This window comes from Cryptomeria japonica, chromosome 10 (assembly GCF_030272615.1).
Source record: "Cryptomeria japonica chromosome 10, Sugi_1.0, whole genome shotgun sequence".
Taxonomy (NCBI): Eukaryota; Viridiplantae; Streptophyta; class Pinopsida; order Cupressales; family Cupressaceae; genus Cryptomeria; species Cryptomeria japonica.
In genome coordinates this window covers 439,491,671-439,509,540 of record NC_081414.1, presented here as the reverse complement: position 1 = coordinate 439,509,540, position 17,870 = coordinate 439,491,671, and the positions used below count along the sequence as shown (strand labels likewise).

Genomic DNA, 17,870 nt, shown 5'->3' with positions numbered 1-17,870 from the left:
ATTTAAAAAAAATTTCAATTTTCTACTAAATTGTATGAGGTTTGGTCTTTGTCAAAGCATCTTTTGAAGCTCAAAGATATTAGGGATCAGCTCACCACAGTCAACAAACTAGCGAATGAGAAAGATATGGTATTTTGATTATCAATAGCTTTTGCCTTCCTTTGAGGCTTTTATGGAGTCCTTGAACCTATTGGTGAAAGGCAAACTTTGACCTTTGACAAGGTTAGTTCATATTTGTTGCAGAATTGCAACAAGAGTAGATGATGAAAGGAAGATAAGGTGTGGAAATGGTTCTTATGCTAATCTATGAAGAGAGGACATGCATAGAAGCTCAGATCTAACAATTTCTAATGACAAAAATGCACATACAATAACATGCGTTTATGTGCAATTATATGCAACTCACAAAACCATAACATAGAGGTAGATCTGGAGAAAACCTTTTTGGTTAGAAAGCCCATTCTAAAGCACAAAACTGGTTTTATTACAACAGCCATTTTTACATACAATTTCAAGCACATGCCCTTACAAGAGTATCACTAACATTAAATTTTAGAGTAATTTCAATAGCATAATGACATCCTTGCAACACAGTATGAAAATTCCATCCAAGTACCTCAATAAATAGAAGAGACACAAATTGAAACCAAAATCCAATGGTTTTGAAAAACATTGAGCTAACATGCAAGAGCTATGGTGCCCAAATCCCATGGCTTATATTCCAACACTCTATACCAAGTGAATTCCATGCTTTATTTAGAATATTTCTTACAATTGTCATAACTTGTCATAATTTGTCATAGTCAAGATTCCAACTTACGCACCCCAATTTGTCATGTTCCTCCATTCAAAGTTGCTTTATGACATGCATCATAAGATTGTCATAACATTGATTTAATTTCCAGTGTAACCACTAGAACATGCTATTATGCATCATAGAATCTGTCATAACTCACATCTTACAATGTTATAATGACATTAGATGCTTTTACAACTCCTTACACACTTTTCAATATGGTCAACAAATTGCAATGTGTGCGACCTCAATGTGGGATGCCCCACTTCTCATGTGAGGACAAAAATAATAAATAATAAATACATAACATTGGAAATGCAAAGCTGAGACGCCTTTCTCAATAGACAAATAAAGTTACTTCTAGGAGTTAATTTCCAGTTGCTTTACAAATATTCAAAGTTGCTTAATGAATAAAGTTACTTCTAGGACCATATTCAAAGTTGCTTTATGAATAAAGTTACTTGTTGGAGTTAATTTCCAGTTGCTTTACAAATATTCAAAGTTACTTCAGGAATAAAGTTACTTCTAGGACCATATTCAAAGTTGCTTTATGACATGCATCATAAGATTGATTTAATTTCCAGTGTAACCACTAGAACATGCTATTATGCATCATAGAATCTGTCATAACTCACATCTTACAATGTCATAATGACATTAGATGCTTTTACAACTCCTTACACACTTTTCAATATGGTCAACACATTGCAATGTGTGCGACTTCAATGTGGGATGCCCCACTTCTCATGTGAGGACAAAAATAATAAATAATATACAAGAAATAATAAATACATAACATTGGAAATGCAAAGTTGAGATGCCTTTCTCAATAGATGAATAAAGTTACTTCTAGGAGTTCAAAAAGTGTGATTGTTGCATTGTTTCATGGTATAAATTACAACTCTTCTCTTACAAATCAAGGAGAAAGGTACTGTGCTTTACAGTCAGAAATTTAGGCATGTGAAGAAAGATTGTAGAAAAAAGTAGTATGATTTATCCTACAAGTCATAGAACGAAGCTAATCTTTTGACTGCTATTGAGTAAGAACATGATGATAGTGTTAAAATTAGTTGCTAGTTCTTTGATTCATGTGTATCCAGACACTTAATGTGTTGAAAGGATTAGTATGATATGTTTATTTCTAATGATAGTCACAGAGATTTTGTTTCAATTGGTGATGGTAAGTCATCTACATTTAAATGGATAAATGACATGAGACTTGCAGTCAATAATGCCATCAAACTTTCGATATGAAATGTTGAAGTATATTTCAAGATTGAACAAAAATTCACTCTAGTCCAATTTTGTGTGACAGAGTGCATCATTTTTAATATGAAACATGATAAAACAATTGATTTAGGCATTATGCCAAGAATTGTGTACAAAACGCTTATACAAAATTGTTGGTCTTGCACGGTACACTACATTGGAGGAAACTTGGTTTGGTCATAAACCTAAGGAGGTCAATATAGGAGCTGCATTATGGCGCCATTGATGGATGCACTTTCTAGTTCATTGGGTATTCTAGTGCATTATACTTTGGGTGGTTTTTCTCCACTTGTGTATCAACAACACAAAGCAAAAGGGGTCTCTATGTTGGCTTAGGCTAGTTGAGTCTTTGTCTCTATGACATTCTTCTGTCGTGCTTCCAAGGCATCAACAGTATTTTGAAGTTGAGCACAATGTGGACTTTCCAAAATTAGATGCACTACCTCAAAGGTAGGCAAATTAATTAATAATTCTACAGCAACATGTTCATTTTGTTCCTTTTGTATATTTTTCTCAAGTGTTTACAATCATGAAAGTAATGTAGATATTTCTTCCCATTTTTGAACATCTAAAGGGCCATATTTTATTTTAATGACTTTACGTCTAGATCTTTCTTGTTTAGTTATTAAGGGGGGTACTATAATATTAGAACAATGATATAGTAGAGTGAATGTTTACACTTGTATGTAATAAATTAAGTGGTGAGTCGTAGGTCATTAATATTGTTGTAAGGTGTTTGTAACTCTTTGATGAGTAGGTTGAAATAGGAAGATTTTTGAATCTATATAATGCAATAGTATGCGAATTTCTCTCAAGCTCATTTCTTCAGTTTTTACAAACAACATTAGAATTTGAGTAGTAAAGTTGTGTTCCAATCAAGAAGACATAGCTATGTTGGGATGATGAGGCAGATTGCTTTTCCTTCATTTAAAGGTCTATTTAAAGAACCTGCACAAAACAAAATTGAAGAAAGTTAGTCCACTCAAGTCACTCAAATGATGTCTGTTGAGTAGATGGGGAGTCTCATGCAAGTTGTGTTATTCTTTAAAATTTGGCTCCTTTGCTAGAGGAGAAAATATTCTTCTCTCAAAGGATGTTTTAGCTTCAAACCAATAGCTCGTGTGTCAAATTCAATGAAGAGGATTTCCAATCTGCTTTGGATTCCTAGTTGATATCTTCTTTGGAGATGGAAAGTTTTATGCTAGAGGTGGAATTCTTTTGTTAGAATATCAATGACGGATTACATCGAGTTAGTCAAGAAATATATATATAGAAAGTTTGTTGCAGGAAGTTGACATTTTTTTTCAAAATTTCGAAGAGTCATAGCTTGAGGCTAGAGAGGTATACTCTTTGAAGGATTTAGTGCTAGACTTGGTAGTGCCCATTAAAATCTTTGAAGGGGTAGGTGTTGAAGAGTTAGGGGTTATTGGTGAGCCTATGTTATAAAAGGTTATTTGCATGTGATATAGAATATCAAGAGGGTGAAAATAAAATAGAGCATGAGATGATCATTGGTCATAAAGATATACACCATCATGCTTCAATAGAATATATTTGATAGCTATGGAGGAATTTCAATGATATTGAAAAAAATTCTTGTTTGCCATGAGCCACAAAGTAATGAATAGTTCTCATCCATGATTTTTTCACGAACATCAATGTCTTCTTGAGCCTTTCTACACAATAGATCTTTCACACAATTCAAAAGGTAACATATTTGTACAGTTGAATTCTTTGCTTATACGAAGGGGTTGCCACTTTTCTAAGCCTGCAAATGGTTTTGTGTAACCTGTTTTGTTCTTTCCCTTCATCAACGCTTGTAAAAGAGCATTTTTTGTATGTGTTCCCATTTGTGATGCAACAGTTACGTAGTGATATACTTCCCAATTCATAATTTAGTTTTTGATTCATGTTATTGTTGTTTAGGTGATTCAAGATTTTTATATTTTGGATGGTTTAAGAATAGCTTGACTCTATGTTGAATTGATAAGGCTTAAGTCCTACTAATAACTTGAGATTTTGAAGTTCTCTCGTGCTCCAAGTATGTGTTGTGCACAAATATAGCAATTCAAATTTTTTCATATGTTAAGTGGTAAACCACAAGCCATTAGTTTGTTTCTTGTTCGTCATACAAATGTTGTTGTTGTTGATATAAGCTAGCACCTTCGAAGGACTTGTGAAAGAAAGGTTTTGAGTGGATTGGACAAGACTAACATACAAACTTGAATATGAAGAAAGGCATTGAAGTAGAGGAATGGTCGTTAAAGATTCCAAGATTTGTCTTGACAAAGGAAAAGGTACTTGAAATTGCATTTTCAAGAAAAAAGCATATAGCCTGGTCTAGAATGTGCCAAGGAAGAGCCATATTGGAGAGCCAAAATCACTAAGAAGTGTCTCCAAGAAAGCTGGGGCATGTTTCTAGGTGGGTCCCTTTTTATGTTATTAAGGTAATAATCACTTAAGCCATAGAGTGCTTGCAAGTTTCAATGTCAACAAAGTAATGTATCACTCAAAGTGAAATTCTAAAAGTACTTTTTCACTTAAGTGATAAATGTTGATAAAGAACTATAACAAAACTAAATTAGAATAAAAAACTGAGATTTTGACTATTAAATGAAAAGGACATCTAATACAACTTGTGTTAAATTGTTGAAGTGAAATTAGAATCAATGATTTGGGTGCACTACTCATGACTTATGTGTCAAGTTACAAACATGGCAAAAGTCATGAAGTGTTTGCATTTTTCAATGTCAGCGAAGAAATTGATCATTTGAGTGAAATTTTAAATGAACTTTTTATAACGTCTCCATTTTTTAGCAGAAGTGATATGTGCACAATTAGCCTAGTTACCAAGCTCTTTTGTGTTGATTTTTAGCAATCAGACTGAAAGTAAATAACTGAAACTAAAAATGCAACACATAACAGCACAAAACAACACAAGAACAACACAGCAGTACCCTGGGAAAACCTCCCTCTTGGAGGTGAAAAACCCAGCAACAATTCTCAGATTTTTATTAGTCAAATTGAATTTACAATTAGTTTCACAGTTGAAGCTGTCAGCAATTATGCACAGAACCTTAGGGTAAATAGCACTAACAAATTTATCTGCAATACAAGGAGGATGGCAGATTGAGGTCACTGTCTACAAGATCGATCTGCTGTCACAAAGATGATGTTCCCTGACACTAAGACGATGTTTGGTGCCCCCTTAGACTAGTTGCAGTCCTTCAAGAGAGTTCGCTGTGCCTTGATGAGGTTCACTGACTGCAAAAGGTGTTTACTGTGCATCTGTTGATGTTCACTGGCTTCTATTACTGATTCGCTGTCTTCTGATCATGTTCGCTATGCTCTTAATGATATTCGCTGATTGCTGAAGGTAATTCGCTGATTACTGAAGACAATTCGCTGCTTGAGGACAGACAGAAGGTATTCGCTGGATATGTATTTGAGCAATGAGATAGGCTTCACATATATAGGAGACTCTAGCCTTCACTTCACCTTAGGTCGGCTAGGTTTAATTCCCGCCAAAATATAAACAAATAATTTCATTTTACAAGTTACAAGTATAGGTTGTGACCTATTTACAAGTTACATAACTTTGGTGGCAAGCCATATAATGTTTACATGTTATACATGCAAGTCACAGCACATTACATATGTATATAACATAAATTGCCCAAATAGGGCCCAGTCAACACGATGACAAATTGCTAAGGCTAAAAGGCCAATTTAGAGAGCTAGGTCGGCCCAAGCTAGGAATCCGACCTAACTATAAATCAACATTTTGGTGTCTAATTAGTGTGCTCAGGAGAATTCCAAAGTTCTTGGGAGGGTGCAGGTTCTGCGTTGCAGGGTTTTTATTCATGACAATGAGCTCAGTTGACAATGTGGAGGATCATCATGTCACTTTTTAAAGTGATTTTCGATCTTTTGTGTGCTCTCCAAACTTCTTGGAGGAGCAATCTATTTTTAGTAAGTCATCTTGTTGGCTAATCATCATCCCAAGTCTTCAGAATCATTTTGGTATTATCACAGTTTGATTCCGCAACTTGAGTAAGCTATCAAGTTATTATTTAATTAATTCACCTAATTTGTGTAATGTTGCGAAATATTAAAAGTACAACTTAGTGTAATATCTTGTTGGAAAGGTGTTAAGTTGTATGGAAAGGTGTTAAGTTGTATTTTAAGTTGGATGCCTAGGCTTGGAGGTCTTTTCTCATCAAAAGTAATATTAATTCTCCATAAAGGTCTTTGTGAGGCAAAAAAGGAATTATTATCATTTTAAATTGATTATTTTCCTCCAAAAAGCTATATAAGTAGTTGTTGGGCTTATTTTGGGAGAGACTTGTGAATGATATTGTTATGTTGTTGGAATGAACTTAAGTTCTAAGCTTCTTGAGGACAGAAATCCTCTTGGAGTTGCTGGTTTTGGGGATGATAATCCCCCTAGCTAGCTGAATGATTTCATACAAAGGTCACCATTGTGCTTCAAATTAGATTACCAGTTTTGAGTTGCAGATTATGGAATCATTCATGGGAATTATGTTGAAGTTTTCTATGTGAAATAGGATTGATTGAAGATTTTTCTTGTTAATCAAACACTTCCAGACAAGCTGTACATTCCATGCTTTGCTGTACAAGTTCCATTGCAGGTATAAGGGTTTTGATAAATTTACAATTGCTATTTGGGAGCCAATGTTATGTCTTTGCAGGGTGTTCAAGTTGAAGAAGATCAAATGAAGTAATTGCTTGCCATACTACATCAAAGAGGAGGGTGTGTGAAAGAACCAACTGAAGCCCCTATGTTTTGGGGCACATTCCTCCTAGCTTAGGGTCGCCTTGACTTTATTTGAAGAATTCATATAATTTCTGTGTGGTGAAGTGAACTATGACAAGATATGTTGATTTTATGCTTCTGATCCTGCAACATCAACAATAGTAATGTTCAGTTTCAGACTTGTTATGCCTGTTCTGTTACATCAGACCGAAATATATTTCCTTCCAGTTTTCTGAGTTGAAGCTTGGGTGTGTCTTAAGGTGTCTTTCAGTTTATAAATGTTTGGTGGTGTGTTGGGAGTGAGTTTGCTGTGATTTCTGAGCGTTTTACATGCTGTTCAGGCCTGCACAGCTTGTTTCCTGTACTTTTCAGATCTGTATCAGCAATAACACTCATCATTAAGGTATATTGCTGTTGTTTCAATTTGGGAGGGTTTGTTTATGATTTTGGGGTTCCATTTGGCGTGTTGCAGCAGTTTATTTTGCATCAGCACCTTTAGCAGCATTTAATCAGTGATAATATTGCATATGGACTATTATTGTAGTGCTTCAGATGGTCATACTGCCAGTGTGATTTTACTTTTGATTTATTGCTGATACCCACCCCACTGAGTAAGTGAATTTTTTTAATCGTCACCATTGGATAAGTGGAAGAAGCTGTGCTTTATTTGTAGTACTGTATAAGCTTTCCCATTGAATAATTGGATGTGCCCATGAGATTTTTCATTGAAAAGTGTAAGTGCCATTTTAATTCTCACTGAATAAGTGGTATTAGCTGGCTTTCTGCCTGATGCTTTCCTTTTAATTGTTGCTTTTAGTATGATTGTAATCCAGAACAATATATGCTCTCACCTTGCCCATTTCGGGATTAGAGTGATCAGAAAGTGGAAAGAAAGTTGATTTGCATCTCTATTTGAGTTGGTATAATTTTAAAAAAATCAACAGTGGTTATTACAGTTTTTCACATAAGCGATAAATCATAAATGTCAATGAAGAATTTAAACAGAAGTACACTTTTTGATTAAGTGAGCAAACGTAACATCAAATTAGGATGATAAAGTGACATTGAAAAGGGGGCCTAAGATGACTTATGTGTTAAATTGTCGAAGTAAAATTAGAACCAAAAAGTGTTCCAAAGGACTATTGGTGTGCCCCCATGACTTGTGTCAAGTTACAAACATGACAAATGTGCATGCAAGTGAAGTATGGCACCTGAAATACTAAGGTAAAGTTGCTTCTATGTTCTTTGTGAGAGGAAGTTAAGGTAGCAAAACAATTTCTTACACTAACCTTGAGAAGATGGTTATGCAAAGCTTTTCAGATCTTTACAACAATAACAAAAACTTAACAAAATAAATACAAATAGCATACATATCAAAACAATGATTTATGTGGGGAAAACCCTGTTAGGAGGAAAACCCCACACTCCAAAAGCTGCCCAATATATTATTCATAAATCAATAACAAATTACAATATATTTGTAGAGCAAACTTCTCACAGGAGCATCATCAACATAGATCCATAGGCAACTCAACAACTATCAGACTCTTACAATACATCACAATGCACAGCCATAAAACACAAAAATAGGTTTGCCTTCTAGGGCAAGCAAAGCACACATAATATCCATTGTTAGATTTGTGACCTAATGATAAATGGTCAAGATTTACAATGATAAATTATACATGTTTAGCACCAGAGGGTTTCATGCCTCGTGTAGCACCCCTTGTATTCATTGGAAGTCTCACTTCAGTTCCAGAACTCGTGTTTGTTGTCAGCAATTTGTATAAGGGGCTTTCTGGGGTAATCTCTGTTATTTTCCATTTTGGAACAAATTTTATTGCAACAAGTTTATTTTTCTGTACAATATGTTATACTTTCAATGGTTGATATTTTGGCTTAATAACTGATGATATTGTTGGATCTCTGATCTAAAATTTGATTGGTTAAAATTTAAATCATAAACCCTAGGGTTATCTGGGTATTAGCACATGTAACATTAACAGCAGATTGCATGTTGAAAAAGTTTCCTATGATATCTGTTATAACTGATTGATTATCCAAAAAGCCCTAGATTCCCAAGAAGGGGACATTACAGGGGGGTTGTGTTTTGGGATTTTATTTTTTGAGGTTATTTTAGGGGACGACACACCTTGTCTCCACGGGTTTGAGGGATTCCTTCTCCAAAAAAGTCTTGAAGAGAACAAGTGAAATGTGGTGGTTGCAAATGAACATCCTAATATCTCTAGCTTGAACATCCTAATATCTCTAGCTTGTGCCACCTCTTGTTCACCCAATTTATCTTCACCATGTCTTTCAATCTATCGTTCAACTCATGAATACATGGGGTCCAAAAGATGTGCTTGTAAGTATCCTACACCATGCTAGCTAATCTGCACACATGTGTCGAATCAATGACCACGTGTACCATTTGAGGTCCCAACCTCCTCTATGGCCTCTCTCAAAATGTGAAATTGGAAGTCTACATCCTTGTGCCTTTTGAACAATCAATAACTCTTAAGGAAATAAGAGCCAACCACACAAGTAACTATGATGTTGATGAGTGGCCAATGTCAAATAGCAGTTCACCCATCCATGACAACAGAGTAGCCTATCCTTATCCAAGTTTGTCTCATGTCCTCCATCACCAACTCACGTTAGATATTCTTTGTCAAGTAGGGTTTGTTGGGTCCCAATATTGCTCCTCACACTTCTAGAGGAACCAATTTGCTTTAGGGCCAAGGAAATGCTGTCTTAAAGGGGGATTGCCTAGCTTAGCAATAGAACTTGAGCAATTTAAGGCCAATTACTGGTAGTGGGAATTCTGTCCTTTGCTTTAGGCTTAGCAAACCCAAGAGGGTGTTTCTAGAGATACCCTTAACATAATTGGTCACAAATGAAGATAAAAAGTTGAAATCATTGACACTCTCCACCTTCCTTTGAGACATTTGTAGAATCCTTGAATCTTCTTGTTGAAACTAAATATTTACTTTTGATAAGGTCGGTTAGTATTTGTGGCAGAAGGAATGATGATAAGAGTGGATGGGTGAAGTTTCTTCTAGGAGTTCACAAAGTGTAATTTCTGCATGTGGTTAGGGTACAAACCACTTTTCTCCTTGTGCTTCACAATCACAAAGAAACATACAATGCCTCTATTACCATAACTTTGGGCATGCTAAGAATGATTATGGGAAAAGATAGTAGATCTATTCCAGAAGCAATAAAATGAAGCTAATAGGGCAGATATTGGTGAAAGTAGGAGTTTGTAATTTGGCTTTTTCAAATAGTGTTGAAAGCAGTTGCTGGCTCTTTGATTGAGGTTCATCCTAACCCTCAAAAGGAATGGTATATTAGGTTTATTGCTAATCATAGTCACAGGGATTCTATTTTGCTTGCTAGTGAAAAGTCACACATTAAAAGTGGTAGGTGATATTAGGATTGCTCTCAATAATGGCATCAAACTTTTAGTACAAAATATTAGGTGTGTTTTAGATTTGAACAAAAAATTACTCTCAATTAGCCAAATTATAGAAAATTGTAGCATTCTAGTTCAATTTCATGGGATGAAATGAATTGTTTGTTGACGATAACCGTGATAAATCAATTGCTTGAGCCATTAGGTTGGGCTAGGTTGGGCGGTGTGTACAAAGGCTTGTAAAAATTTGCTGGTCTCATTTTAAATGTGACATTAGAGGAACCATGGTCCAGTCATAATTTTAAGGAGGTCAAGGTAGAAGCTAGTGTTTTAGCACCATTGATAGATGTACCTTCTAGTTCATAAGTGTTACAATGCATCAACCTTTGGGTGATTCTTCTCGACCTATGTATAAGCAACCTATAACTAAGGCATCTCAATGCCGATTGAGGTTTAGACCATAGAGAGTTCATCTCTAGTTGAGACTTTGTCACCATGGCATTCACCTCTTGTAGTTTGAAAGTCCTAACGGTATTTTGAGGGTGAGCTTGATGGTGAATTCATTGAATTGGATGCATCAGTTCATAAGATAGCAAACCAATCGATAATTTTGTTGCCAAACATGCTCGCTATGTACTCTTTTCATATCTTTATCATGTGCCTAGTGTCATGAAGTTGCTCGTTCAGATATTTCTCCCCAGTTTTGCATATCTTGTAATTTAATGACATCCTCCAGATCCTTCTGCTTTAGTCATTAATGGGGGTACTAGGATGTTAATATATTAGAATAATATATAATAATGTAATTCCTATTACATTTGTTTGTTATATTTTCTAACTGTCATTTATTATGAAGTGTTTTTCAATAATATAAGGGTGCAATATCTTCTTGAGATAGATAAGTCTCTTCTCTCATGTCTTTTTTGTAATCACATCAACATTGGTATTAGAGTCAACATGGTTTGTTCCCATAGAGGTTGGGAAGAGATTGTCAAGGGCATAGGCAATGTTGAAGGACATGAGAAAACGTTTTCTGAGGTTGCACATGGCTAGGGTGTGAAGGGTCACAAACTTTTGAGTGAAGAAAATTGTGAAGGTACAAAGGGAAAAAAAATACAATTGCATTGAGCAAAGTTGTGGAATGGTGGAAGTCATCTAGTTGTATGGTTCTTTGTTGTAGGTTGAGCTAAAGATCATGTATGTGTTTTCCTAACACAAATTGTGATACTTGCAGTTGTAAAAGACATCTATAAATTGTAGGCCAAAATATAGTATTGGCCAAGTTGCGGCGATAGGGCACAAATTCTAAGTTTTTTTATAGTTTGAAATGGCTATGGTCAACAATCAAGGGTTTTGTTAGTAGAAAATCTCAAAGTCACAGTGAGGGTATTACATTTTCTGTTGTGGATGAATCTGGTGTTTTTTTTCTTCCTTTAAAAGTTTGCTCTTAAAACATTTTTTGAAGTTTGGAATTTTTTTTTTGTTGGGTCAGATCAAACGAATATTTTTCAAAATATTTTCAGAAGGCTAGACATTTTTTCGGAGGTTTATTTCTGGTTTGCTAAGTAAATGGTTAGTATTTAGAACATAGCATTGCTCAAGTCAGAGAAATTAAAGGGTGAAAATTAAAGGGTGAAAATTATAGCATATGGAGACACTAGATAATAGTTATCACTTAGTATCATGAACATGACAGAATTCTATCAGGCAGAACAATCAGGCCCATTAATAACCTCAGTGACTTTGATAGCCACCATAGGGAAGCCCTACTGATTTTAAAACTGTTAGTATTAGGTTTATCCATTCTTGAAGCTTAAAGTGCTACATCACACATACCTTGTGGGATAACTTAAATAGAAAAAAACAATTTTCAGAAAAAGATTGAGTTATCTATCTCAGAAACTTCTTTTTTATCAAATTGTCAAGGGGGGTAGGTCTTTGCCCAAACATCTCCTAAAAATCAATGATAGGAATCAACTTGTTCCAATCAACAAACTAGTTGAGGAGGACATGGTTGCACTAGATATTAAGAGTGTCCCACTTTCCTTAAGACATTTGTAAAGTCTTTGAATTTATTGGCTGAAACTTAAAACCATAACTTTTAATAAGGTGAATTAGTATTTGTTGTAGAAGGAACAATGATAAGAGCACATGACTGAACTTTCTTCTGGGGTTTCACTTGTTGCATGGTCTTAGGGGACAAACCACAATTCTCTTTCTCCCACTTCACAACCATGGAGAAAGGTATGGAGCTTCTATTGCCAAAATTTTGGGCGTGTCAAGAATGGTTTTGAGAAAAGACAATATGATATATCTCACAAGCAACATAATGAAGCTAATATGGTATTGGTGAGGAAGAGCGTGATTGCATTAATGGATTTTTTATATAGCAATTTCTAGATCTTTTATTCAGGTGCATCTAGACACTTTATGTGTTGAAAGGATTGGTATGTCAAGTTCACTATTGATGATGGTTACAAAGATACTGTTTCACTTGGTGACGTCAAGTCACCCATAGTAAAAGGGATAGGAGATGTCAAAATTGCGCTTAATAATGGCATTAAACTTTTTAGTACAGAATGTTAGCTATGTTCCAAGCTTGAACAAAAATCAATTCTTTATTAGCCAAATTTTAGAAAATCCAACATTCTACTTCAGTTTTGTGAGATGGAGTGCATTATTTGTGATGTAAACTAGGAGAAAGTGATTGCTTGAGGCATTAGGCTAGGCAGTGTGTCCAAGGCTTGTACAAATTTGCTGATCCAGTGTAGCAGCTGATCCAGTTTTGCATGCTACATGGAAGGAACCATGGTCTAGTCATAAATCTAAGGAGGTCAAGGTAGAAGCTAGTGTTATGGCACCATTAATAGATGTACCTTCCAGTTCATGGGGTGTTCCATTGCATCAACATCTGGGTGATTTTTCTCCACTCGCGTAGGTGTCTCCATTCTGATGGAGGTTCGGTCCTTATAGAGTTTGTCTGACTTTGATTCTATAGCATTTGTTTCTTGTGCTTTGGAAGCCCTGGCGGTATTTTGAGGGTGAGCTCAATAATGACTTCACCATATCAAATGCATCACCTTAAAAGATGGGAAAATCAATTGATAGTTCTGCAACATAACATGTTCATTATGTTCTTTTTGCAAATCATCATCCCATGCTTTCTGTCATGAATGTTGCTCGTGCAGATATTTCTCCCCATTTCTGGACATCTTGTAATCTATTGACTAAACTTCTAGATCCTTTTGGTTTCATCATTAGTGGGGCACTGGGAAATTAGTAGTATATTGGAGTAATATGTAATAGTGTAACTCCTATAATCCTATTAGACTTGTTTGTTAGCGTCTTTTGTAACTGCCAACAATATGGCCTATGTAATTGTCGTCTATTTTTAGGTGTTTTCAATAATAATACAAGGCTTTTATCTCTCCTTGAGATATATGAGCCTCTTCTCTCATCTCTTTCTTGTCCTCATACCAACACAAAAAACATAGGGATGAAGATTCTTACTCCATGAATGAATATCAATATACTTAACTTGATAGGATGAAATATAGAATTTATTACAAGGCTTTATAAAAGTCAGTTCATCAAATCCACCATTTAACTACCTTAGCAGACTAACCAACCAACATGTTAACTATTACGTTAACACCCTTAACAACTTACCACCCTAAACATAATAAATCACACAGAACTTTGGGTTATAATATATCCTAGGTCCTATTACTAATACTAACATTACAACACAACATACAACTTTTGGATCATAAGGATTTCAACAGACAAAAAACATCCCTGTTGATTTAAAAGGTGCAAATCCTGATGAATTTGGAGCATTAGTGAATCTGGTTAACTACCCAATCCTGCCCCTTTGTGACTTCGTTTCTTGGTACTGATCAACCTATATTAACACTTGCATGCATCTCCCTAAGCTTGACTCCGTGCCTCCATACTCCGCAGTGAGCAACTCATCAATCTCATACATTGAGTGCTCTCCTTGGTTATCCTGCCTGCTCCCTCACTACTCTCACAGGCCAATTATTGTTAAATCTCTGATACCACTTGTAGGGTCTAAAAGCACAGGGAATGAAGATTCTTAAACTATGAATGAAAATATAGTAACTTGATGTGAATGAATTTTCAGTTTATTACAAGGACTTGTAAAAGCCAATTCATCAACTACCCCGTTCAACTGCCTTACCAGACTAACCAATCAACATATCAACTATTACCTTTGCACCCTTAACAAATTACCACCATAAACATGATACATAGCTAGTAGGTTACAGTAGAACAGAAGTCCTGTTACTAAAAACTAATATTACAAACAGACAACTTTTGGATCATAAGCACCCTTAAAACCAACGTAGATCATGGGAAATGAATTGAGACCCGATTAAAGAAATGTTTTGTTCTCAATGTATGGGATGTAACGGTAACTGATCTGATGTGGCAATTTTTGTCATTATAGGGGCTTCTGTGTTTATTGTTTGCAGCCTGATAATTTTGTTTTCTTGTTAATTGTCAGGCATTGTTATTATATCTTTAGGGAAACGATTTGCTGATAAAGTCCCTATGGATTTATCTTCTTTGTATAAATAAATGGGTAAAGATAGAGAATTTAGTTACCAGGTTCGGCTATATAGGCCCCCGTATTGCCCAAATACGGTTCATGGTTTGTGGTCCATATATGGTTCGTAGTTCGGTTTGGTCACTCAGTTGGGTGAAATTTTTATTATGTTCCGCGCTTTGTTTTGGCCTCCTGCTTCTGACATTTCATCTGACTCAGCTGACATGCCACAGCCCTTGGTCAGAGTATCTCAGCAGCAGTCAAAGTAGCTATCGGGGTTTATTAATTTTTAAGTTTTTTTATTTTATAAATTGAAATTCAATGAAAAATATTATATTATATAATAATATTATATTATATAATATAATATAATATAATATAATATAATATAATATAATATAATATTTATTTTTAAGTTTTTTTATTTTATAAATTGAAATTCAATGATGTATATTATATTATAATATAATATAATATAATATATAATATAATATAATATAATATAATATAATAAAAATAAGTTTTATATATATATGTGTGTGTGTGTGTGTGTTTTAATTGTTTTTGTACTAAATGAACCCAAACCCCTTTTCAAAATTTTGCCATACTGGCGTACCGGTTCTTCGAACCCAAACCGGTGCCTGAACCCGAACCGGCAACTTAGAGAATTTCAATCCAATTATTGCATTTTGAGGAAAATTTACCATTTTTTACTCGACAAAGCATTCTGATTAGTGAGAAGTGTTCTTGAATTTTACAGAGTTTAGAAGTTTTAGAATATTGTTCGATATGAGGCCTGCTGTAAGTGGGAGTTATATTACAGAAACATTTGATTGAGACGAGCAGAGTTTATATTTGGCAACAAAAATACATAGTCTAATTTTGTTGATAATTTTGCAAATTATATTTAAGCCAACAATTTAAGCATAACTTGTTTGTTAAGAAATTAATCAGTTCATACTGTCCCAAATCACGAAGGTGTTAGCGTATTTATCAATAGATAAATATTAAATATCATACATGGAATCAGTGTTCCATAAGGTAGAAATATGTAGTCAAATTCTCATCCATCTATATCCTTATAACACTTGTTAAAAGAGGATGGAATTTTTAACCAGAACAAGAATATTTTTCTCACTGGATTCTTATGCTTTATTACTGGATTTCTTGAAGATTGCATTCAGGTTTCATTCTTTGTAAAGTTCTTGTTTGGATATATTTGTAAGGATTTTGACGTATTTGTGTCTTCTTGTATCAGAATTTGTTGAATGAGCAAGCTCTACTTAACGATGAAGACATGGTTATGATAGTGCTGCATATGGTACATAACGTTTTAAATGGTTTCAGTTCAAGGTTTTCAGAAGAGGGCCTTTGTAAACAAGGGAAAGATGTCCTGATCTGCATTTCATCATCGCTTGAAAATTTTTGCTGCAGTCAATCTCTGACACAAAAAGTGAAAACAATGTCATCTACTTTGAATACAAGGATCTGCTCACTTTTGGCATTGTGAAAATTAATAGTTGTCAATGTATAAAAATAAAATAAAGTTGTACTGTTCATTGTGTAAGATAAATGCAATGATCGTACTGTTAAAACTTAAAAATATCTTTGATTAACATAGGAGCAGACTACAATATGTACATTCTTGGTTTGGCATCCATATTTGGAGTATAAACTGGTAAAGAAGCCTAGATATCACTAGGAATTTAAGTGAAAGTACAACAGAATATCAATTATTTTGTTTCTGATGATTGTAAGAATAATCAGAGATTTGGGAATAACTGTGTGGCTTCTCAGACTCACCAAGTGCTGTTTTGAGTGAAGGGGATTACTTAGTATTTTAAATTGCAAAACAGCAGCAAATTGGCAGCTTATAGGGTAGGTGAAGGCTCTGATGTAATGAAGGAAATTGGTGTTTTGTTCAAAATTTTAGTAACCATCATAGCCTATAGGTATAGCGGCAGGCTGATAGTTTTTGTACATAAGCTGCACATGGTACGTAATGTTTTAAATGGTTTCAGTTCAAGGTTTTCAAAAGAGGGCCTTTATAAACAAAGAAAATAATTCTTGATCTTTATGTCATCATGTCTTGAAAAGTCTGAAGCAGTCAATCTCTGACACAGAAAGTGAAAATGATGTCATCTACCTTGAATAAAAGGAGAAAGTCTTTACCTGTATTTCATCTTTTGAAAGAATCTGCAGCAGTCAATCTGTGACACAGAAAGTGGAAATGATGTCATCTACTTTGAATAAAAGGATCTGTTCACTTGTGGCATCGTGAAAATTAACAGTTTTGAAAGTACACAAAATAAAATTGTCCTGTTAATTTTGTCAGGTAAGTGCAGTGGTGGTCCTGTTTGTTATGATGTACAGAGGAGCAGACCACAAAATGCACATTATTTGTTTGGTATCCATATTTGAAGTGTACAGAGGTAAGAAAACTAGATATCAAGAGAATTCAAGTGGAAGTACAACACAATATCAGTTATTTTGTTCCTGATAATTTTAGGAATGACCAGAGATTGGGGGTTAATTATGTGGCCTATCAAACTCAACGGGTGTTTGCTTTGAATGAAGGTGATTAGTTGGTGTGTTCAATTGCAAAATAGTAGTGAAGTGACAGCTTATGATGTACTTGGAGTTTCTGATGTGGAGGAGGAAATTTTGTTACATACAAAATTTTAGTAATTCTCATGGGGATAGGTTGCTAGTTTGGTACGGAGGCTGCATATGGTACATAATGTTTTAGATGTTTTCAGTTCGAGGTTTTCAGAGGGCCTTTATAAACAAGGAAAAGAATCTTGATCTGCATGTCAACGTCTCTTGAAAGAATCTGCAGCAATCAATTTGTCACAGAAAGTGAAAATGATGTCATCTACTTTAAATAAAAGGATCTCTTCAGTTGTGGCATCATGGAAATTAACAGGTTTGTAAGCACAAAAAAAATTGTATCGTTCTTTTTGTAAGTTAAGTGCAGTGGTACTGTTAAAACTTGCAATACTATGATGTAAAGAGGAGTAGACTACAAAATATACAGTTT

General features: G+C 34.7%; 1 protein-coding gene across 2 annotated transcripts in view; it reads left to right on the top strand.

The window, feature by feature from the left end:
• The window catches only part of LOC131067553 (uncharacterized), a 67,063-nt gene extending 50,488 nt beyond the window's left edge, over window positions 1-16,575 (top strand). The window contains exon 4 of one of the 2 annotated variants that reach the window (XM_058002623.2): window positions 16,089-16,575. In XM_058002623.2, coding sequence (XP_057858606.2) covers window positions 16,089-16,340 — 252 coding nt within the window. In that variant the 3' untranslated portion in view covers window positions 16,341-16,575. Of the gene's footprint in view, window positions 1-6,777; window positions 7,278-16,088 lie in introns of those variants that run through there. The other variant, XM_058002624.2, reaches the window with a different exon arrangement.
• The last annotated feature ends 1,295 nt before the right edge of the window (window positions 16,576-17,870 follow it).